This window comes from Dendrobates tinctorius, unplaced genomic scaffold (genome assembly GCF_039654945.1).
Source record: "Dendrobates tinctorius isolate UK_male_01 unplaced genomic scaffold, ASM3965494v1 ptg000011l, whole genome shotgun sequence".
NCBI classification, from domain to species: Eukaryota; Metazoa; Chordata; class Amphibia; order Anura; family Dendrobatidae; genus Dendrobates; species Dendrobates tinctorius.
Window position 1 is genome coordinate 3,631,709 of NW_027361679.1, and position 23,713 is coordinate 3,655,421.

At 42.4% G+C, this 23,713-nt stretch overlaps 1 protein-coding gene across 2 annotated transcripts in view; it reads left to right on the forward strand.

The window, feature by feature from the left end:
* EMCN (endomucin) overlaps positions 1-23,713 on the forward strand; it is a 263,020-nt gene that overhangs the window by 64,828 nt on the left and 174,479 nt on the right. For both annotated transcript variants that reach the window (XM_073589333.1, XM_073589341.1), the window contains 2 exons: positions 22,422-22,475; positions 22,664-22,726. In XM_073589333.1, the coding sequence (XP_073445434.1) occupies positions 22,422-22,475; positions 22,664-22,726 (117 nt within the window). The remainder of the gene's footprint in view (positions 1-22,421; positions 22,476-22,663; positions 22,727-23,713) is intronic.

A 23,713-nucleotide genomic window follows, 5' to 3' on the forward strand; every position in this document is an offset into this window, starting at 1 on the left:
GTCTGCGATTGGCTGGCGGCTTTTAACTATTGCTGTGCAGGCCCGGGCCCACATGGCAATAGAGTTTAACTGAATCTGCTACGCCAGTCAGGGAAGTAATGCCCTGATGGTGGCCCTGGCAGCACCATCCAGTCTTACACAGGGTTCAGTCTTATCAACCAACACTTAATCTTCACCCTGATTCTCCTTCCTCCCACCATGCTGAGTCCCAGGAGACCAGTGATCCCACACTAGGACACTCTGAGGAGCGCTTTACAACATCATTTCTTGGTGGTGGCCTCTCACCCTGCATGTTCCAGGAGGAACAGGAGGAGATGTGTTGTGTAGTGTTGTACAAAACTTAGGGCAGCCACAGTCACAAGAAGATGATGGTGGGGAACAGCAAATTTTGTTTAAGGAGGTAGGTGATGATGAGAGCAAATTGCTTCTGGATCATTAGAAGACGTTTCTCTTGGAGGATGATTAGATACCATTTTTAATCATAGCAATGTTCTTATGCAAAACCATGACTGAGTCCAGTCCCTTGGATGAATAGCGACTCAACACATGAATAGTCTCAGTATGCTTTACTGGTGGCATGACACAGAATTCATGATAGCGATCACTTTTTCTTCTCCTCACTAATATTCATCCAAATGTTCCAAAAAGTGAGAAGGGATCTTCATCAGAGTAAATTACTTTATCCCATTCCTCTGCAGTTCAATGCCTGTACTTCCTGAAAAGTTGTATTCTCTTATAAAGCCCTCTTCAGACTGCTTGGGAAAGAAAAAATGAAAAAATATAGTTTGGAAAGGATTCAATGGCACAAACTCATTTGGCACTGCTGAGATTTGCCTAAACTATGTATTAAATTTCCAGTCACAGATATCTCTGGACTGTGCCAAAGGGTTTATGACCATCCACGGTGTATTTTTTTATATTAAGGATGGCCCATAATTATAGACGTTACTTACAGAATCTTTTCCTGTATATCACATATTACAAGTTTATTTTATGAATTTATTTAAAGCACCTGAAAAATTTCTCTGCACAAATCTGCCTACCCCATATGAAGAAAAATGTGACATTTTCAATAATATTATATGTATGAAATTCTTAGTTTTGAGTATTTTCCCTTTTTCTAGTATTTTCCAATTATAAAGAAAACAGGAATTATAAAAAAAAACTGTTCAGATACAGTATATTGTGATGAACAAAATGTATTCATCTCCAACAATGGGATTCACAACTGTCTAGATCGAAATACTTTGATCGGCACAGTGGAAAGACAACAGTGCTTACACATCACCATGGTAACCAAAGAGTAAGGTGGAATCCTGAATGTGGAATATGGCTTCATTAAAAGATGACGGCAGCAGACAAATGAATGGAACAATAGCATGGGTATACAAGACAAAGACTCGTTCCTTAATAGTAACTTTTCTTGGCTGTGTGCAGAGCTTTAAAAACGACTTATCTATTGTAAGCGGGACCACCAAGTACCATGTCTCTTCTAATCATTAGTCATCATACAATGCTAAAGGGTGGCCATACATAAATGCCTCAGACTTACATTGATGCCCATGAGATAAAATCTAATATGTAGGTTTCATTGTAGTTATAATTCAATAGACAATTACTGCTTCTTTTAGTTGTTTACTGTAAAACAGATGAACACTATCTGGGAAACCACTATATATGGTGGCACTATGCCGGATACTGCTGCACTGACATAGACAGGGCTGAGTGAGGACCAGCAATGAAGAGGCCATGTTCTGCTGATCAATGGGGTGTTTGGATTCAGTAACTATAACACATTGAGAGCCTATCAGGATCATGAGGGTATGAAAAAATAACTCAACGTTGACCATGGAGGGGGGATCAGAATTTTCTTGAATCGTCTCTGAAACTTTTTCTGACCAGCAGTTTTTGCACCTTTCTTTCTTCATGCGTTCAATACTTTTCCCCTGTGTCATTTCTCATTACACATAACTTAGTTTACGAACAGCTTTGATTTGATTTCTTTGCCCATGTGGATTAGATAGGTTGTTACCAGGTACGGACTGAGGATGAAATTCAGCCCTGGCATTTGAAATCACACAGGCTCATGCTGTCCCTGTCCCCAAGCACCAGATGAGATATACAGTTGCGTCCATATATATTTGGACAGAGACAACATTTTTCTAATTTTGGATCTAGACATTACCACAATGAATTTTAAACAAAACAATTCAGATGCAGTTTAAGTTCAGACTTTCAGCTTTCATTTGAGGGTATCCACATTAAAATTGGATGAAGGGTTTAGGAGTTTCAGCTGTTTTTAAAGGGACCAAAAGTAATTGGACAGATTAAATAATTGTAAATAAAATGTTCATTTCTAGTACTTGGTTGAAAACCCTTTGTTGTCAATGACTGCCTGAAGTCTTGAACTCATGGACATCACCAGACGCTGTGTTTTCTCCTTTTTGATGCTCTGCCAGGCCTTCACTGTGGTGGTTTTCAGTTGCTGTTTGTTTGTGGGCCTTTCTGTCTGAAGTTTAGTCTTTAACAAGTGAAATGCATGCTCAATTGGGTTGAGATCAGGTGACTGCTTGGCCATTCAAGAATATTCCACTTCTTTGCTTTAATAAACTGCTGGCTTGCTTTGGCTTTATGTTTTGGGTCATTGTCCATCTGTAGTATGAAACGACGACCAATCAGTTTGGCTGCATTTGGCTGGATCTGAGCACACAGTATGGCTCTGAATCCCTCAGAAATCATTCGGCTGCTTCTGTCCTGTGTCACATCATCAATAAACACTAGTGACCTAGTGCCACTGGCAGCCATGCATACCCAAGCCATCACACTGCCTCCGCCGTGTTTTACAGATGATGTGGTATGCTTTGGATCATGAGCTGTACCACACCTTCGCCATACTTTTCTCTTTCCATCATTCTGGTAGAGGTTGATCTTGGTTTCATCTGTCCAAAGAATGTTCTTCCAGAACTGTGCTGGCTTTTATAGATGTTTTTTAGCAAAGTCCAGTCTAGCCTTTTGATTCTTGATGCTTATGTGTGGCTTGCACCGTGCAGTGAACCCACTGTATTTACTTTCATGCAGTCTTCTCTTTATGGTAGATTTGTATATTGATACGCCTACCTCCTGGAGAGCGTTGTTCACTTGGTTGGCTGTTGTGAAGGGGTTTCTCTTCACCATGGAGACTATTCTGCGATCATCCACCACTGTTGTCTTCCGTGGGCGCCCAGGTCTTTTTGCATTGATGAGTTCACCAGTGCTTTCTTTCTTTCTCAGGATGTACCAAAATGTAGATTTTGCCACTCTTAATGTTGTAGCAATTTCTCGGATGGGTTTTTTCTGTTTTTGCAGCTTAAGGATGGCTTGTTTCACCTGCATGGAGAGCTCCTTTGACCGCATGTTTGCTTCACAGCAAAACCTTCCAAATGCAAGCACCACACCTCAAATCAACTCCAGGCCTTTTATCTGCTTAATTGAGAATGACATAACGAAGGGATTGCCCACACCTGTCCATGAAATAGCCTTGGAGTCATTGTCCAATTACTTTTGGTCCCTTTAAAAACAGGGTGGCACATGTTAAGGAGCTGAAACTCCTAAACCCTTCATCCAATTTTAATGTGGATACCCTCAAATGAAAGCTGAAAGTCTTCAACTGCATCTGAATTGTTTGGTTTAAAATTCATTGTGGTAATGTCTAGAACCAAAATTAGAAAAATGTTGTCTCTGTCCAAATATATATGGACCTAACTGTATTACTAATATTAATCTGAATGGAGGAAAGCATGATTTACTACAAAACCAATATTTCTAATGATACCCGTGGCCTGCTGGGGTAAGTAACAGAGTCAGCGACTTTGTGCTCCGTCAAAACTCTTAACAGTATGGGTGTATTGAGAACACTGATTCTGCTGACAACGTAGCAGACAAGGCGACCCACGACCAGACAGGCCCTTCTGGCATTTGCCAGAATTGCCAGATGGCCAGTCCGGCCCTGGTTGTTACCGACATCTGGTGAGGATTTATGTGTTTTCAATGGGGGACATGCAATTCGCATCATCTGTTGGAGAAGAGTTGGGAGGTCCCCACATACAATAGATGGTTGGCTGGTGCCATCAAAAAAATAATTTAATCTAATTTGTATGTGGTCTTTAGTCTTTACGATTGCTATCTTCTGACATGATTCCCAAAGGTTCTCCATACCTTTTACATTTTAAGTAGAAATCTTCTATATATACGTTTGAAAGCATATATATATATATATATATATATATATATATATGTATATTATAATATTTGCAATCCAGAGAGTTGAATGTTAACTATTTCTCCCTGACGCATAAATCTACAGCTTGTAAATATGTAACACTACACAAACAGAACAGAGTGAATAACATAACCTAAGCTCTAGAGAACAATACCCTTTCGGTTAGTAGATGGCTTTATTTGCATGTGTTGATAAAATGTAAAGAATAAAGCGCACAGCTTGTGGAAGATGGCCTAATAAATTATGTATGTCACACAGTGCCTGCTGCGTTTTATCATTGTCCTCAAACAACCTTAAATTTATTAAATTCAATAATGAGCCTGAATTATTCATTAGAGAATTGTACTGGTTAATACATTTGCCGACTTTGCTTAGTTTTTATAACATCTTTGTTATAATCTTGTAACTATTGTATCTCCTTTTTTTAACTGCTATAATAATTTACAAATCATTAATTTACATAAATTGTAGATGACCAGGCAAAGAACTATGGTTATTCAATTTCGTTGTATGTAATGACTCATTAGGAATTGCTTTTGCTGTATTTTATTTGAGCTATTATGATGATTAATATTACAATAGCAAGAGGTCCAAGAGTATGAATCCCTGTAAAATATCTCAATCAGCATCTGTAAACTAATAAAACTGGAAAACAATAAAGAAAGTTTTGACACTGATTATCGCAAGCAATGCAAAACCTGGTCTTCCAGTATTTCATTATTACAGCACCTAGTTCAAGTACCATGAATTTTACCATTGTAAATACACTCAATATAGATAAATCAGATATGTCTTTTAGTACTCCTGTATTTCCTTTCTACTTTGTGAAATGTCCGAAAGTAAATTTGGATATGAGTATAAAATGCATGAAGGAGCATGAAAGAAAAGACCCCACAAGAAGATAGTATATATTTGCTGCCCTTTTATCCCTTTCAAAATTGCAGTATAGCAAAAATACATTATGCATTACTTCTATGCTTGATTTACTTTAATACTTTCAATATTGTCTTAAATGTCACATCCACATAATAATATTAGTTTACTTGATAGTTTAGTAATGCAGGGGCAAATTAAAGAGTTGGTCTGGCAACAAAAATGTATTTGCTAAATATCTATCTTTACACCCTAACCACTTTGGTAATGAACTTTATTACGCAATACCCTATACTTTTCCCATATCTAGCTACAGTGGCATGTAAAAGTTTGGGCACCCCTGGTCAAAATTACTGTTATTGTGAACAGTTAAGCAAGTTGAAGATTAAATGATCTCTAAAAGGCCTCAAGTAAAAGATGACACATGTCCTTTTTATTTTAAGCAAAAAATATTTACCGTATTTTGAGGATTATAAGACGCACCGAATTGTAAGACGCACTCCAAATTTTGGGGGGAAAAGCAGGAAAAAACCCTTATTTTTTAATAAAATGGTGGTGCCTTTTGTAATCCATACGTCTTATTGCTTACCAGGGTGGTGGCTGCGGTGAAGCGGGGTCCCAGGGTCGCCGCTGAAGGAGGCAGGAGTGGTGCGTTGATGTAGGCAGCAGGCTAGGATGAGGGGGGTGTTCCGAAGTGTGCCGCTGCGGTTGTAAATTTCTGCAGTGCTCTGTGGTGTGCGGGGATTCAGCCGGCTTTTTGTGAAAGCCCAGAGCCCCCCTGCACATCCATTACTGCGATGTGGTGGCCTCCGGGAAAATGGCTGCCTGAGGTGGCACATGCTGAGATTGAGATCTCAGCAATCTTTGGTTCAAAGTGGTGACTGGTCTGATTTGGTATGACATTACAACCAAACCTTTAAAAGACCATGTTACCCATGTGTTTGTTCATTACATCCTCAACTCCTGATGACACCAGTTAGTCTGGTGAAAAATATTGGGGAGGCTTAGGGTTGTTTTATTAATATAGGTCATATATAATACTGTTAGGTATACAGTGTAAGGTGAGTTTGTGCAGTTTTGCGACTGCACTGCACCATAAACAGATATTAAGAGAGAACCAGGGGTGCTCCAACGTGGAATAGGACGAGGTCAGGAATAAATAAATGCAACTGGCAATATGCCTCATCACGATAGGACAATATAATGACCTTTGTAATTTTAATAGTGTGGCCCTATTAAATGAAGAATTAAAAGTTACATTTTATGGTCCTTAGTTTGAAATTTATTTGCCTTTGGCAATCTGTTATTTGATTTATGTTACCCTACAAAGACTATTTTGAACAGCTTAGTGATTAGCTGCAAAACAACCCCAAAGCTTGAATGATCCCCATGCTTAATGGTTGACTAGATGTTTTTTTCCTGATATTCTATGCTGTTTTTTTCTTCACACATACCTCTGATCATTGTAACGTTCTACTTTAACCCCTTAATGTCCAAGGATGGAAACAGTCCGTCATGGCAGGATGTCAGTTCCCGCACCATGATGGACTGTGTCCGTCATATAGTTAAACTGTCATTGCGTTCAGTTCCATGCTGACAGCTGTCACAGAGACCTGAGAGGCACGGGAATAGGTGTGGGGACCCGTGCCGTCGGTCCCCGCACCCAGAATGCTTTGATTGGTCAGTCAATCTGTAATCACGGGGCCCGCTCTCTACCATGATGACCGGGGGGTTGTCATGACAACCCCCAGGTCATCCAGCTATGGAAAGCATCTGAGTCTCAGAAGCATTCAGCATAGGCATAATACATTGCAACGCTGGAGCACTGCAATGTATTATACCATCAACCAAAGTAAAAAAAAAGTGAAAGTCCCATAAAGGAACTAGGTAAAAAAAAAACTGCTTTAAAAAAAATATTTAAAAAATTAAATAATAAAAATAATACAAAAAATCCCCAAATAAATACATATTTTTATGTAAAAAATAAAATAAACAAAAAAGTACACGTTTGGTTTCGCCGCGTACGTAAAAATTCCATCTATAAAAGTGTCACCCTAGTTAACCCCTTCAGTGAATGCCATGAAAAAACACAAAAAAGTAGCAAAAAATACTTTTTTCAAGCGGTATCATCATACCGCTTGGAAAAAGTGGAATAAAACGCGATCAAAAAAAGAATGGTAATAAAAAATAGTATCACTGAAAGTGCCATGTTGTCCCGCATAAAACAAGCCACCATACAGCGCCATCAGCGGAAAAATAAAAAAGTTATAGCTCTCACAATAAAGTGATGCAAAAATAATTATTTTTTTCTGTAAAAGTTTTATTGTGCAAAAACGACAAAACATAAAAAACTATACAAATGAGGTATCGCTGCAATCGTACTGACCCGAAGAATAAAGCTGCCTTACCAATTTTACCACACGCAAAACAGAGAAAACAAAAAAAGCAATTCCTGAATTGCTGTTTTTTTGTTGAATCTGCCTCTACAAAAATCGGACCAGAAAACGATCAAAAAAGTCATGTGCCCGAAAATCATGTCATTGAAAACATCAGCTCGCCCCGCAAAAAACAAGCCCTCACATGACTATGTTGGCCGAAATATGGAAAAATTATAGCTCTCAAAATATGGCGGTGCAAAAACTTCTTACAAAAAATTCTTACAAAAAAAGCATCTTTTAGTGTGTGACAGTGGTTAAACATAAAAAAGGATATAAATCTGGTATCGCTGTAATCGCACTGACCTGAAGAATAAAGTCGCCTAATCACTAATACCGCACGAGGAGTGGCATAAAAAATAAAACTAATTCTTCACCTTTTGTGGATTTGTTCATTCTGCCTCCCAAAGATCCCAGTATGGCGATCACAGTGGTTTACCCCCACATATGGGGTATCAACCTACTCAGGACAAATGGCACAACTTTTGGGGTCCTATTTTTTCTGCTACCTTTGCGAAAATAAAAATTTGGGGGCAAAAAGATCATTTTTGTGGAAAAAAATGTTTTTTTTTTATTTTCACGGCTCTACGTTATAAACTTCTGTGAAGCACTTGGGGTTGAAAGTGCTCACCACACATCTAGATAAGCTCCTTGGGGGGTTTAGTTTCCAAAATGCGGTCAATTTTGGGGGGTTTCTACTGTTTAGGCTCATCAGGGGCTGCAAACGCAAATGTAACATGACCATTCCATCAAAGCCTGCATTCCAAAACGGCACTCCTTCCCTTCCAAGCTCTGCCATGCGCACAAACAGTGGTTCCACCCAACATATAGGGTATCAGCGTACTCAGGACAAATTGTACAGCAACTTTTGGGGTCTTATTTCTCCTGTTACCCTTGTGAAAATAAAAATTTGGGGGAAAAAATATAATTTTTGTGGAAAAAAATATGATTTTTTAATTTTACGGCTCTACATTATAAACTTCTGTGAAGCCCATGGGGGTTCAAAGTGCTCACCACACATCTTGATAAGTTTCTTGGGGGGTCTAGTTTCCAAAATGGGGTCAATTATGTGGGGTTTCCACTGTTTAGGTACATCAGGGGCTCTCCAAACGCGACATGGCGTTCGCACTCGATTCCAGCCAATTTGACATTCTAAACCTCAAATGATGCTCCTTCCCTTCTGAGCACTGCCGTGCGCCTAAAGATTGGTCTTCCTCCACACATTGGGTATCGGTGTACTCAGGAGAAATTGCACAACAAATACTGTGGTTCTTTTTCTCCTGATACCCTTGACAAAATAAAAAAAAATTGTGTCCGAAGTAAATTTTTTGGGAAAAAAAGTTAAACGTTCATTTTTTTCTTCCACATTGCGTCAATTCTTGTGAAGTATCTAAAGGGTTAATAAACTTCTTGAATGTGGTTTTGAACACCTTTAGGGGTGCCGTTTTTAGAATGGTGTCACTTTTGGGTATTATCTGTTATATTGACCCCCCAAACTCATTTCAAATGTGATGTGGTCCCTAAAAAAAAAATGGTTTTGTAAAATTTTTTGGGAAAAATGAGAAATCACTGGTCAAATTTTAACCCTTATAACGTCCTAACAAAAACAAATTATGTTTCCAAAATTGTGCTGATGTAAAGTTGACATGTGTGAAATGTTATTTATTAACTATTTTGTGTGACATCACTGTCTGATTTAAGGGTACAAAAATGAAAAGTTTGGAAAGTGCAACATTTTCAAATTTTTTGACAAAATTCTTTTATTTTCATTATTATTTTCATAAATGCAAAGAAATTTTACCTCTAACATGAACTACAATGTGTCATAAAAAATGGTGTTTAGACCTACGGGTAATTGTATTTCCAGGAATCCATCCTGACAGAACCATGGAAGACGTCCTTCTTATCCTCATTGGGACAGGAACAACGAGCAGTTAAAAGGACCCTTCCCTTACCACCCTTCAGTGATTTTCCACATCTGGATGGATGCAAAAGAATATTTATTAACAATCCTTATACAAATGATACGTCACATCAGTATGAAAATCCTTGCAGTAGGGAGGGAACTAGTAGTGCTGTCAGGATGGATTCCTGGAAATACAATTACCGTTAGGTCTATCTACCCTTTTCCAGTTCACCACCTGACAGCACCATGGAGAAGTACCAAAGGATGATAATTTATGGTGGAACTACTGCATGTAAAACTTTCCTGCCGAAGGCTAATTGCCCTGATACAACGTCTAGCTTGTAATGTTTAGCAAAGGTACTAAGACTAGACCAAGTTGCAGCCCTGCAAATCTGATCTGCTGAGTCCCCTCCCCTTTCTGCCCATGACGTAGCCATAGCTCGAGTGGAATGGGCTCTGAGAATATCTGTTGGAGCTTTCCCTTGTGCTTTATAGGCTAGACTAGGCTAGCGATCGTAGATCTTGCTGTTTTCCTACCCTTATTTTGCCCCAGATATTGTACAAACATGTTTTTGTCCTATCTCCAACCCTCAGTTGCTGTCAGATATTTAAGCACAGTCTCTCTAACATCTAGATTATGATAGATTCACTCTTTCGGGTTTCTAGGGTGCTGGCAGAACGAGAGGAGGACAACCTCCCGATTTATGTTTGGAGTTGAAACCACTTTAGGGAGAAAGGCTGAGTCTAAGAACTAATCTATCCTTGAACACCTGCAGGTACGGATCCTGAATAGATAGGGCCCGCATTTACCCTAGTTTCTTTGCCGACATGATAGCTACAAGGAAGACCTTCTTGAGTGAAAGCTTGGCTATATCCGTATCTTCTGATAGGTGATATGGATGCTTACACAGGGCATTAAGGACCAGATTAAGGTCTCATGGTGGAGCCGGCTTCCTTACGAGGGGTCTCAATCACTAAGCTCAGAATCATGTACCGTCACCCTCTACACCAGCACTCAGATCAGCATTATGTGCCCTCACCCTCTACACCAGCACTGAGCTCAGCATCATGTGTCATCACCCTCTATACCGCAACTGGGCTCAGCATCATGTGCTGTCACCCTGTACATCAGTATTGAGCTCAGCATCATGTGCCATCACCCTCTATATCATTACTGAGCTCAGCATCATGTTTCGTCACCCTCTACACCAGCACTAAGCTCATCATCATGTGGCCTCAACCTCTACACCTACACTGAGCTCAGCCCTATGTGTTGTCAACCTCTATTCCAGCTCTGAGCACAGTATCATGTGCCCTAAGCCTCTACACGAGTACCGAGCTCAGCATCATATGCTGCCATCCTCTATCCCAGCATTGAACTCATCATCATGTAACCTCATCCTCTACACCATCACTGAGTTCAGCATCATGTGCCATCACTTTCTACACCAGCATTGAGCTCAGAATCATATGCTGCCACCCTCTACAATAGTACTGAACTCATCATGTACCCTCACCCTTTACACCAGCACTAAGTTCAGCATCATGTGCCATCACCTTCTACACCAGTATGGAGCTAAGTGTCATGTGCTGTAACCCTCTCCTCTACACCAGCAATGAGCTCAGCATCACGTGCCCTCAACCTCTACACCATCACTGAGCGCAACATCATTTGCTCTCAACCTCTACACCAGCATTGAGCTTAGTATCATGTGCCCTCAATTTCTACACCAGCACTGAGCTCAGCATCATGTGCCATCACCCTCTATATCATTACTGAGCTCAGCATCATGTTTCGTCACCCTCTACACCAGCACTAAGCTCATCATCATGTGGCCTCAATCTCTACACCTACACTGAGCTCAGCACTATGTGTTGTCAACCTCTATTCCAGCTCTGAGCACAGTATCATGTGCCCTAAGCCTCTACACGAGTACTGAGCTCAGCATCATATGCTGCCATCCTCTATCCCAGCACTGAACTCATCATCATGTAACCTCACCCTCTACACCATCACTGAGTTTAGCATCATGTGCCGTCACTTTCTATACCAGCATTGAGCTCAGAATCATATGCTGCCACCCTCTATCTGAGATGATTCGAGCTTTATGACATGGCGCATTATCCTGCTGAAAGTAGCCATCAGATGTTGGGTACATTGTGGTCATAAAGGGATGGACATGGTCAGCAACAATACTCAGGTAGGCTGTGGCGTTGCAACGATGCTCAATTGGTACCAAGGGGCCCAAAGAGTGCCAAGAAAAAATTCCCCACACCATGACACCACCACCACCAGCCTGAACCGTTGATACAAGGCAGGATGGATCCATGCTTTCATGTTGTTTACGCCAAATTCTGACCCTACCATCCGAATGTCGCAGCAGAAATCGAGACTCATCAGACCAGGCAACGTTTTTCCAATCTTCTACTGTCCAATTTCGATGAGCTTGTGCAAATTTTAGCCTCAGTTTCCTGTTCTTAGCTGAGAGGAGTGGTACCCAGTGTGGTCTTCTGCTGCTGTAGCCCATCTGCCTCAAATTTCGACGCACTGTGCGTTCAGAGATGCTCTTCTGCCTACCTTGGTTGTAACGGGTGGCAATTTGAGTCACTGTTGCCTTTCTATCAGCTCGAACCAGTCTGCCCATTCTCCTCTGACCTCTGGCATCAACATGGCATTTCCGGCCACAGAACTGCCGCTCACTGGTTTTTTTTTCTTTTTCGGACCATTCTCTGTAAACCCTAGAGATGGTTGCGCGTGAAAATCCCAGTAGATCAGCAGTTTCTGAAATACTCAGACCAGCCCTTCTGGCACCAACAATCATGCCACGTTCAAAGGCACTCAAATCACCTTTCTTCCCCATACTGATGCTCGGTTTGAACTGCAGGAGATTGTCTTGACCATGTCTACATGCCTAAATGCACTGAGTTGCCGCCATGTGATTGGCTGATTAGAAATTAAGTCTTAACACACAGTTGGACAGGTGTACCTAATAAAGTGGCCAGTGAGTGTATAGTTGTACAGCAAAGGGTGTAGTGCTGGATGGGAGATACATTTCTCCCAGCAGGGTAAAGTTTGGCCGGGATTTTCCCTAAAGTCAAGGACCTGCGATGATGTCATGGTCACATGATCAGCCCGTGTGATGTGTATCTCACCTGTGGGTGGGGTTATGGGCTATGTACTGGAGGTTGGTGTTTGGCACATGGTGAGTGTGTGTAGAAGATGATAGGAACTTGGCTGGAGTTAGCCTGAATTTGTTTGCTGGACTACCTGTGCTGCAAAGCTTTTAGCAGCAAGACTCAAAACAACCCTGGGAATGGCACCTGGTGGACGCCGCTGACCAACAGTCGCTTAGTTAAGCCCATCCCGTGCAATGGTGAGTCTGAGACCAGTGGTTCTCCAAGCTGGAGTATATTTGTGTTTTTTCTTTACTTTCTGTTAACCTGCTGTTTAAAGTGACATTAAATCACTGAAGTTGGACTCTAAGCCTGTCTGTTGCCTAATTTCTGCGGCCCTGCCACTGCCTACCAGAGCAAATCCCTACAATATATAGCCACACACACATACATGTATATATATTACATAGTCCCCTCTATTAGGTATATTGCCATCCCTTATTATGCAGTGTCCTTTCTTGTTATGTAAAGTACCGTCCCTTACATATTGGATTATAGAGCCCTGTTTTTTATTACATACCATCTTGTTAGATATATAATGCAATGATGGCTGATGTAGTATGGGAAGGCTTCTTTTCTATTGGAGGAGCTGATGGACTGGTTGTCTGGTCACCGGCTCCTCAATCAGTAGTCATTTTATATCTAAAAAGAGAGGGGACTATGTAATAAAATGGGGTGCTGTGAATAACAAATTTAACAAGAATACACTATGTAAGAGACAGCACTGTACATAACAGCAGAGGAAGCTATATAATAAGGGAACGGCACCATATATAACTAGAGAGGATGGTAGGTAATAAGGGATGGTGTTACACATAATAAAAAAGGAAACAATGTAACTAATGATGGTGTTATACGGAATTAGTGAGTACACTATATACTATGGGACTGTGTTATACATAAGTACGTGCACTATATACTAAGGGACTGTGTTAGACATAAACGCGATAATAATGTCTTCATCCACTGCCCCCTGTTCCTAAGTCCAATATAAGTCCCCCTTCCTCCCATTCCAATCCCCCACAACCCTCATTGTCCTCCTCCCCCTGCATCCCATTATTACCCTCTCCCCACCCCATCATTGCCCATTCCACCACCTCCATTATTTCCTTCTCCCCCATTAATGCCCATTCCACTACCACCATCATTGTGCTTTCCACCATCATCATTGCATTCTCTCCCACCACCCCATTATTGTCCTTTCAACCACCATCATCATTGCATTCTCCCCCACCACCCCATCACTGTTCTTTCCACCACCTCCATCATTGCATTTTCTGCCAGCACCCCATCATTGCCATCTCCTCACTCCCATCATTGCCCTTTCCACCACCTCCATCATTGCCTTCTCCCCCACACCCATCACCCTTCCACCACCTCCATCATTTCCTCCTCCCCCACCATCCCCATCATTGCCCTTTCCACCACCTCCATCATTTCCTCCACCTCCACCCCCATTATTGCCCTCTTTATTACCTCCATCATTGCCTTCTCCCCCCATCATTGCCCATTCCACCAATTTCATCATTTTCTGGTCCCCCACCATCCCCATCCTTGCCCATTCCACCACTTCCATCATTTTCTGGTCCCCCACCATCCCCATCCTTGCCCATTCCACCACTTCCATCATTTCCTGGTCCCCCACCATCCCCATCCTTGCCTATTCCACCACTTCCATCATTTCCCCCTCCCCACCATCCCCATCCTTGCCCATTCCACCACTTCCATCATTGCCCTCTTCATAACCCCATCATTGCCTTCTCCCCATCACCCCCATCAGTGCCTTCTCCTTCACCTACACACACACACACACACACAGACACACACAGCACCATTCATCTCTCTGCACATTCCCCCACAGTGCTACGCATGCACGCACACACACCACCACTCATCCCTACACACACAACACACATGCATACAACAAAACACACACAGCACCTCTCTACACGCTCTCCCGCAACTGAAGCACCACCGTCAATGACAGCCTCCTCTCTCTGGCACAGCCGGCCGCTGAATAATTATGTCATCCAGCGGCGCTGCTGTGTGTGTGAGAGGAAGCGTGGGCAGGAAGCAGGATGGATCGCTATTTTCTCTTGTTAGTAGTGGAGCTGCAGGGATCACTCCCTGCCTGCTGAACATGAGGGCAATCTGGCCAGAGGCCCCCTGAAGCCTTGGGGATGGAAAACAGGACAGATTGCACTCATCATTAGCCACCCTGCAGGGGCCCCCTCCACCTCCAGGCCCTGGTGCAGCCGCACAGGCTGCACATGCGGTATGTCCGCCCGTGCGTCACCCTCTACACCAGCACTGAGCTTAGCATCATGTGCCCTTACCCTCTACACCAGCACTGAACTCAGCATCATGAGTCCTCATGCTCTACACTCAGCATCATATGCCCTCAACTTCTACACCAGCACTGAGCTTAGCATCATGTTCCGTCACCCTCTATTCCAGCACTGACTCATCATCATGAGTCCTCAACCTCTACACCAGCACTGAGCTCAGCTTCATGTGACCTCAGCGTCTACACCAGCACTGAGCTCAGCATCATGTGCAGTCACCCTCTACATCAGCAGTGAGTTCAGCATCATATTCCATCACCCTCTACACCAGCACTGAGCTCAGCATCATGTGTGCTTTCACTCTCTACAACAACTCTCAGCTCATCATTATTCACCATCACCTTCTACACATGCAGTGAGCTCAGCATCATTTGCCATCATCCTCTACACCAGGACTGAGCCCAGTGACTGGAAAACTAGAGAGGTGTTGTTATTTTACTGATCTAGTCACAACCCCAGGAAGCTAGTGCTGGAACCTGGTGGTGTGGGGGAGAACCTGATGTCTTTTTTTAGGTACTTTTTCTCTTTGGGGACTGCTTTTCTTAAAGTGGACATTCCTTTAATATAATAGGGCTGAGGGCTAGAGAGCATGGCTATGTAGTAATCGCAGGTACGTGGAATGCAGTGACGAGACGGGAGATGGGATGAACTTAAGATGTAACTTTTTATATATATGTATACCTATAGAGGCTATCTTGAGTAACCAATAAACTTACAACAGTTATCCTCTGAGGGATCAAAACAAGAATACACTGGTAACACGAACACGACTACCCGGTCAAGACCGGTCACTATAGGGCTGCGATATGGCCGACTACAGGTCCTTAGTATTAACTACAATGTGTCACTTATCCTCTCTGACGTCCGGCAGAGTGGTAGTCGGTACTGCTTCGGCGTTTCAGCTGCTGGGCCCAGCCGACGAGGATCAGGAGGAGACTTTGGGCGTTCCTACACCCAGGCAAATCAGGGGCACAGCAGGCCCCTGATGAGTTCCTCTGCATTGCGCCTACTGGCGGAGGCGGGACAGCATTGCCCATGGACCGGGGGTGTAGGCCCAGGCAGCGGTAGCCACGGGTGGCAGCGGACAAGCCGCAGTCGCGGGCCGGAGCTGAGCCGTGGGGGCCACGGGTGGCAGCGGGCGGCAGCGGGCAGGCCAAAGCTGCAGGCCGGAGTCAGGCTGTGGCGGCCGCAAGCGGCAGCGGGCAGGCCGAAGCCGCGGGCTGGAGTGGAACTGCTGCCGTCTCTCTCCTGTCTGCGGTGAGTCTCTCTCCAGTCCCTCCAGTCGCTACTCTCTTCTTCTAGCTCTGGTTCTGGCTCCCGCTCTGGCTCTCCGACGCCCTCTAGCCTTCCTGCTCCTTCTCTCCTGCTCGGTCGAGTGCCCCCTGCTGGCTTCTTCAGCCCCTTTTATACTTGCTCCGCCCCATCCCTTCTAGAACTCTAATTACAGTCATGGCCAAAAGTATTGACACCCCTGCAATTCTGTCAGATAATATTCAGTTTCTTCCTGAAAATGATTGCAAACACAAATTCTTTGGTATTATTATCTTCATTTAATTTGTCTTAAATGAAAAAACACAAAAGAGAATGAAGCAAAAAGCAAAACATTGATCATTTCACACAAAACTCCAAAAATGGGCCGGACAAAAGTATTGGCACCCTCAGCCTAATACTTGGTTGCACAACCTTTAGCCAAAATAACTGCGACCAACCGCTTCCGGTAACCATCAATGAGTTTCTTACAATGCTCTGCTGGAATTTTAGACCATTCTTCTTTGGCAAACTACTCCAGGTCCCTGATATTTGAAGGGTGCCTTCTCCAAACTGCCATTTTTAGATCTCTCCACAGGTGTTCTATGGGATTCAGGTCTGGACTCATTGCTGGCCACCTTAGAAGTCTCCAGTGCTTTCTCTCAAACCATTTTCTAGTGCTTTTTGAAGTGTGTTTTGGGTTATTGTCATGCTGGAAGACCTCTGACCTCTGAGGTAGACCCAGCTTTCTCACACTGGGCCCTAAATTATGCTGCAAAATTTGTTGGTAGTCTTCTGACTTCATAAAGCCATGCACACGGTCAAGCAGTCCAGTGCCAGAGGCAGCAAAGCAACCCCAAAACATCAGGGAACCTCCACCATGTTTGACTGTAGGGACCGTGTACTTTTCTTTGAATGCCTCTTTTTTCTCCTGTAAACTCTATGTTGATGCTTTTGTCCTAAAAGCTCTACTTTTGTCTCATCTGACCAAAGAACATTCTTCCAAAATGTTTTAGGCTTTTTCAGGTAAGTTTTGGCAAACTCCAGCCTGGCTTTTTTATGTCTCGGGGTAAGAAGTGGAGTCTTCCTGGGTCTCCTACCATACAGTCCCTTTTCATTCAGATGCCGACGGATAGTATGGGTTGACACCGTTGTACCTCGGACTGCAGGGCAGCTTGAACTTGTTTGGATGTTAGTGGAGGTTCTTTATCCAACATCCGCACAATCTTGCGTTGAAATCTCTTGTCAATTTTTCTTTTCCGGCCACATCTAGGGAGGTTAGCCACAGTGCCATGGGCTTTAAACTTCTTGATGATACTGCGCATGGTAGACACAGGAACATTCAGGTCTTTGGAGATGGACTTGTAGCCTTGAGATTGCTCATGCTTCCTCACAATTTGGTTTCTCAAGTCCTCAGACAGTTCTTTGGTCTTCTTTCTTTTCTCCATGCTCAATGTGGTACACACAAGGACACAGGACAGAGGTTGAGTCAACTTTAATCCATGTCAACTGGCTGCAAGTGTGATTTAGTTATTGCCAACACCTGTTAGGTGCCACAGGTAAGTTACAGGTGCTGTTAATTACACAAATTAGAGAAGCATCACATGATTTTTCACACAGTGCCAATACTTTTGTCCACCCTCTTTTTTATGTTTGGTGTGGAATTATATCCAATTTGGCTTTAAGACAATTCTTTTTGTGTTTTTTCATTTAAGACAAATTAAATGAAGATAATAATATCAAAGAATTTGTGTTTGCAATCATTTTCAGGAAGAAACTGAGTATTATCTGACAGAATTGCAGGGGTGTCAATACTTTTGGCCATGACTGTATGTCCCCCAGAAACAGTCCCCCTAGGAACCTTGGTGACAGTCCCCTTGGTTCCGGCCCGGCTACACAGCGGGGGCTCCTCCTCCTACAGCTACATGTGCTGCTTTTCTGAGTGAGAGGGAGGTATCCACAAATCCTTCAGCTCTCCCTCTGATTAGCAGCTCTGCATGCACATATATTATGTGCTGACACAGGAGGGATATATGCAGTTGTGCATCAGAAGTGATGGAGTAGGGGGGAATCTGTGCTGTGCCCATTGCTTATCAAGTGACTGCTAGTAACATCCCCACACAGGCAATGACACTTCTACTTGGTAGCATTAGAAATCAGCTTGTTACTGTACTTCTGACAGTATCAGTGTTTGTGTAGGCTGCTACTAGCACTTACCTGATAAGCAGTGGAGACAGTTGTGTAAAGTGTCTGCAATGCTGAATGTAAGCAGACAGATCAGGGGGCTGAGCCAGCCACACGCTGAGGGGATAACACCAGCCAGGAGATCGCAGCCTTAAGGCCCCGTCACACTAAGCGACTTACCAGCGATCCCGACACCGATATCAAGGTGTCAGGATCGCTGGTAAGTCGCTATGTGATCGCTGGTGAGCTGTCACACAGACAGCTTCACCAGCGATCAGCACAGCGATGCCGAGCGTGCGGCATCGCTGGCCATCGCTGTAAAAAATAATAAAAAAAATAAAAAATATAGTTATTCTCACCTTCCGACGTCCTGTTCAGCCATCCGGCCTCTCTCCACGCTCCGGTCCCAGTGATCCTTTGCATGAATGACCGCGAGACTTTGTTATCCCTCGAGACTGTGACATCTCGCGGACATTCATGCAAAGGATCACTGGGGCCGGAGCCTGGAGAGAGGCAGGATGGCTGAACGGGACGTCGGAAGGTGAGAATAACTATATTTTTTATTTTTTTTATTATTTTTTACAGCTGATCGCTGGTCTCCCGCCTGTCACACGCAGCGATGCGTGCTGGCCAGCGGGAGACCAGCGACCAAAGAAATGTCCAGAGGTTTCTTACAGCGATCAGCGATACTGGCAGGGGGGCCGCTCGCTGATCGCTGTCACACATAGCGATCTCGCTGGTGAGATCGCTGTTACGTCACAAAACTTGTGACTCAGCAGCGATCTCGCTACCGAGATCGCTTAGTGAGACGGGGCCTTTAACCTCTTTAGGGCTCATCATACTCTTCTTAAACTTAGCCCTGCTCCTGGCTGTCTGCTTTACACTGCACTAACACGCAGATGAAGCAGACTACTGTGAGCCACACAGCAAGGGCCTGCGAGCTACATGTGGCTGGCCAGCTACAGATTGGGGATCTCTGGTCTAGAAATACCCTTGATAAAGTGGCTATTGCCATAATGCTGCTGCCTGTTCAATAGCGAAAGCAAATATTAAGAGGAAAATGGGACTGCCCCAGGCTCAGGCTTGCCCACAGAGTAACAGGGCAATCCTCTGGTGGGCCCCAGGGCAGATCTGGGCCCCCAACCTCACTGTATGGGCAGTACTTGGCAAAATTCACATGATTCACCCTGTACAGAAAAAAGCAGCATCTCATTCATTAACCAAACTACCCCAGATTATTATTATTATAATATAGAGGTAGAGGTAGATTTGTGAATGAGGGTAGTGTAATATTTGTATACAGGTGAAAAGTGGCCCCCCAGAGTCAATGTTACTGGTGGACCCTTGGCACCCCAGTCCGACACTGGACAGGCCTACTTGGAACCATGTTATAGGTGGGTAGTTTTTTTTAATAAAAACTAAGCACATGAAAAAAGGGGGCTAAATATGAGATTTGCTGGCAAGAATGAAAGTAATAGATGAAACAAATTTTCAGTCAAAGTTTACACATGCCTGGGAGCAACATAAAAGTGTCCCCAAGATAAAATTAAAAATTACTAATTTAGTGGGAGAATGTACAGATCACGTGGTCTTCTGCCATCAATCTTCTGCTGTACGTTTCTATGTTAGCAAGGGACCAGTAGTGGTCTTATCCATATGATAGATGAATAGAGAAGAGCTGTGGGATCCTGTAGTGAATACACCACAATCAATAACATGGTTTTATAAAGAACGGTTCCCTTTTAGGCAGAACTAATGATACCTACTGGTAAGGTTACTGAGAAAGCAGCACGGAAATATTTTGATCCAGGCAATTTAAAGCTTTGCCAATTATAAGTGTTTTTTTTATTATTTACCAAGTCACTTTAGTTAGCAGACTTAAGTTTTGTTAGGCGAGTTCCTATTATTAACACTAGCAGTTACAGTTGTTACAGCATTATGGTTCATTTATTGTAAACTGCAGCCTTTTTTTGGGATAAGATCCATAAATATTTATCAGGCTGTGTGCCCACGTTGCGTTTTTGTAAGCGTTTCCGCAGCGTTTGAGCCGGCTCAGATGCTGCAGAAACACTTAAAAGATGCTTCAAATTAATTTGCATGCTTTTTTGGCTTTTTGTGCCAATGCATGCGCTTTTAACCGCTCAGGAATCACTTAGTGGCTAAAAACGCAGCATGCTCATTAATTTCCGCATTGCTCCGTGCTTTTAGCCTTCCCCAATGTTCCCAGAAAATGCGTGTCAAAAAACGCGTCAAAAACGCGCGGCTTTTTTGCACAAAACGCGCAAAAATCGCGCGGAAAAAAGACGCACGGTTTCTGGGAAGGGGATCAGTTTCCTGAGCGTTTAAAAACGATAGCATGGGCACATAGCCTAACTGTCCAGACGATAGTTATCTGAATACATTAGGCATGCTCCAGAAAAATGCTAAGTATTCACAAAGAAGTGACAGTTCTGCTGTAAGAGGTCTCATATAATTTTCATGCAAGCTATTGTGATTTTTATCATGTTCAATAAGCAATTATTGAAAAGTTAGAACCTATTGGTGTGATTCTCAACTAATCATAATGGCATATGGATCATTAATTAAATATAAAGATTGCAACACTTGCATTTTGCCACTAACGGTAGTATAGCTCCAGGCGAAGCTTGCGGTGGATATATAGCATTTGTGTTTTCACTACCTATTAACATGTAGGGCGTGACTGTACACCAATATTGCTATTTTAGCATACCAGTGGAACTATTACTTTGTAGCATGTCACTTCATTTAACACCACATGGCACTAGCATTGTGGGGGAGTTTATTAACACAATCTTTTACGGGAGTAAAGCAGTACATTGCCATACGGTATTTCTACACATATCCTCATAGGAAAAAAATGTAATATTGCAAAATATATTTATTAAAATGTACAACTTTTATTAATACATTATTACAAAAAAATTTTGATAAAAATTCAAGCTGAAAAAACAACTGACCCTGAAGTTTGAAAAGCACTATGTTTTATACAGGTGTGTTGGACCTGATATTGGGTAAGAAATTAGAATAGGTTAAAAATTAGTTTAAAAAAAATTGATGCAGAAAAAAGTATACAAAAAAAGCTGCTACATGTCAAAGTGCAAGTGCATAATATAAATGATAGAAACCTATGTAGAGGTGATAATATATTGAATTGCATATCCCTATTCAATACATGATAATATGAAATAGAGTCCACGATCAAAGAAGTTTATCTATATATATAAAGAATTTAATCAAATAAACTAGTAAATCACAGGAGATGAATAAGAGGGAGAGGTGTATCCCCAAACTTTCTGTATAAGGTACTTACAAAGTGACTTGTGCTATATCTTTGGTGTGTCATGTTTCCTAACCCCAATGACCCCGTTTCGACATGAGCTTCTTCAAAAGGGAAACCCAACACACCTGTATAAAGCATAGTGCTTTTAACTTCAGGGTCAGTGTTTTCTCAGCTTGAATTTTTATCAAAAATGTTTTTTTTAATAATTTATTAATAAAAGTTAATAAATATATTTTGCAATATTACATCTTTTTCCTCTAATATTCCTATGAAGATATGTGTAGAAATACATTGTGGGGGAGTGTTGCAATGTTTCTATTTAAGTCATGATCCATATGCCTTTGTGATACATACTAATGCTCTGTTTTGCATTTCTGTACATATTTGGCCACAGTATTTTTTTTTACTTTTTAAAATGCCTTATTTTATTGACGAACCACATTGAATGGGCATTTCATCAACCCTCTATTGATCCCTCTTTACTTTAATACCCTCACATCATGTAGTTTACTCTTTTGTCATTTTTTTGTTACCCTTTACTGATTTTATCCATTGCATATGTATGTGACTCAATAAAGTATTTATATTGATTATAATTGGCTTCACTAATAGGCTCTAATACCGCTTATGGCTACACAACCAAAATACATATTTCTGTAGAATTCATATCTAAATAATGAAATGTGTTGATTTGCAGAAAATGGCTCATCTCCGACACCTTCGCCAGATATCCCTATGACCAGCACTTCTGGTAAGAAGTTTTATTGTCTTCTTTTACTGCAATCTTTCTGATGTTTATAAGCATGTACACCTTGTACAAATAAACACTGAATGTTTCATGCTGCTAAACATGGAAACATCCGTCTGTTACATTTCACTTCATTTGTTATTTGATGCGTTGTCCAGATGTTCCAACAACAAATGATTCTGTTATTCTAGATCTGAGAGATAATCAGACAAAGAATGAAACCGAAGAGACGATAAAAGCCAGCAACACAACTGGTAAGACAAATGATCACTTCTATGTGTCCTATGTCACTTGTTCACTACTTTGGGTTTGAACTTTAGGCAATTCTAGGAATGGTTAGTAGAAGACTTTCTACAGAAAACCACATCACGGTGTTAAGGCTCATTCACACGTCAGTATTTGGTCAGTATTTTGCATCAGTGTTTGTATGCCAAAGCCAGGAATGGAACTTACCGAGAAAAAAATATAATTGAAAGACTGACTCCTGTTCTTTGTTTTGGAGACATTCCTGGTTTTGGCATACAAATACTGATGAAATACTGACCAAAAATACTGATGTGTGAAAGAGGCCTAACAGGGGTTGTCCGGTCCAAATCAATAAGTCTGCAGTCACTGTGTGCAGACTTATGAATTTTTTTTTTTAATTGTTTTATTTTGAATGGCTTCAGTCCTGCTCTATGTAGCAGAAATGCTCACTTGCTATGAGCACAGACCACCAGGCGGCGCTCATAGCAATCCAGCAATGACAACCACAGTAGTCTGCTGCAGACCCCAGGTTGTCAAGCCAATCCATCAGTGACCTCCAGTCTTGTGACATGGGCGCCGATGAGCGGGCGTAGTGACGCGCTTCCTGCGCGATCACAATAAATGCCGCTGTCAGAGATTGACAGTGGCATTTAACATGTTAACAGCTGCAGGTTGATTGAGATTCCACCCACGGCTGTTAGGGGCACATGTCAGCTGTTCAAATCAGCCCACATGTGCTGGGAAAGATGTGGGCTCATCGCCAGATCCCACATGAAAGAAAGAGACACGACATGCGCCTTACATGTACGGTGCATGTCGTGAAGGGGTTAAGGCATGTTGGGATCATGTCATCCAAGTTTCAGTTCCCTCATAGGAAGCATCATGTTTCCTCCTACTATTTTCTGATACTTGTTTGAACCTATCTTGTCCTCTACACGATGCAGGTTTCCAGTGCTAGGGGAACAAAGGAGCCCCAGAGCATCACCGAGCAAGCA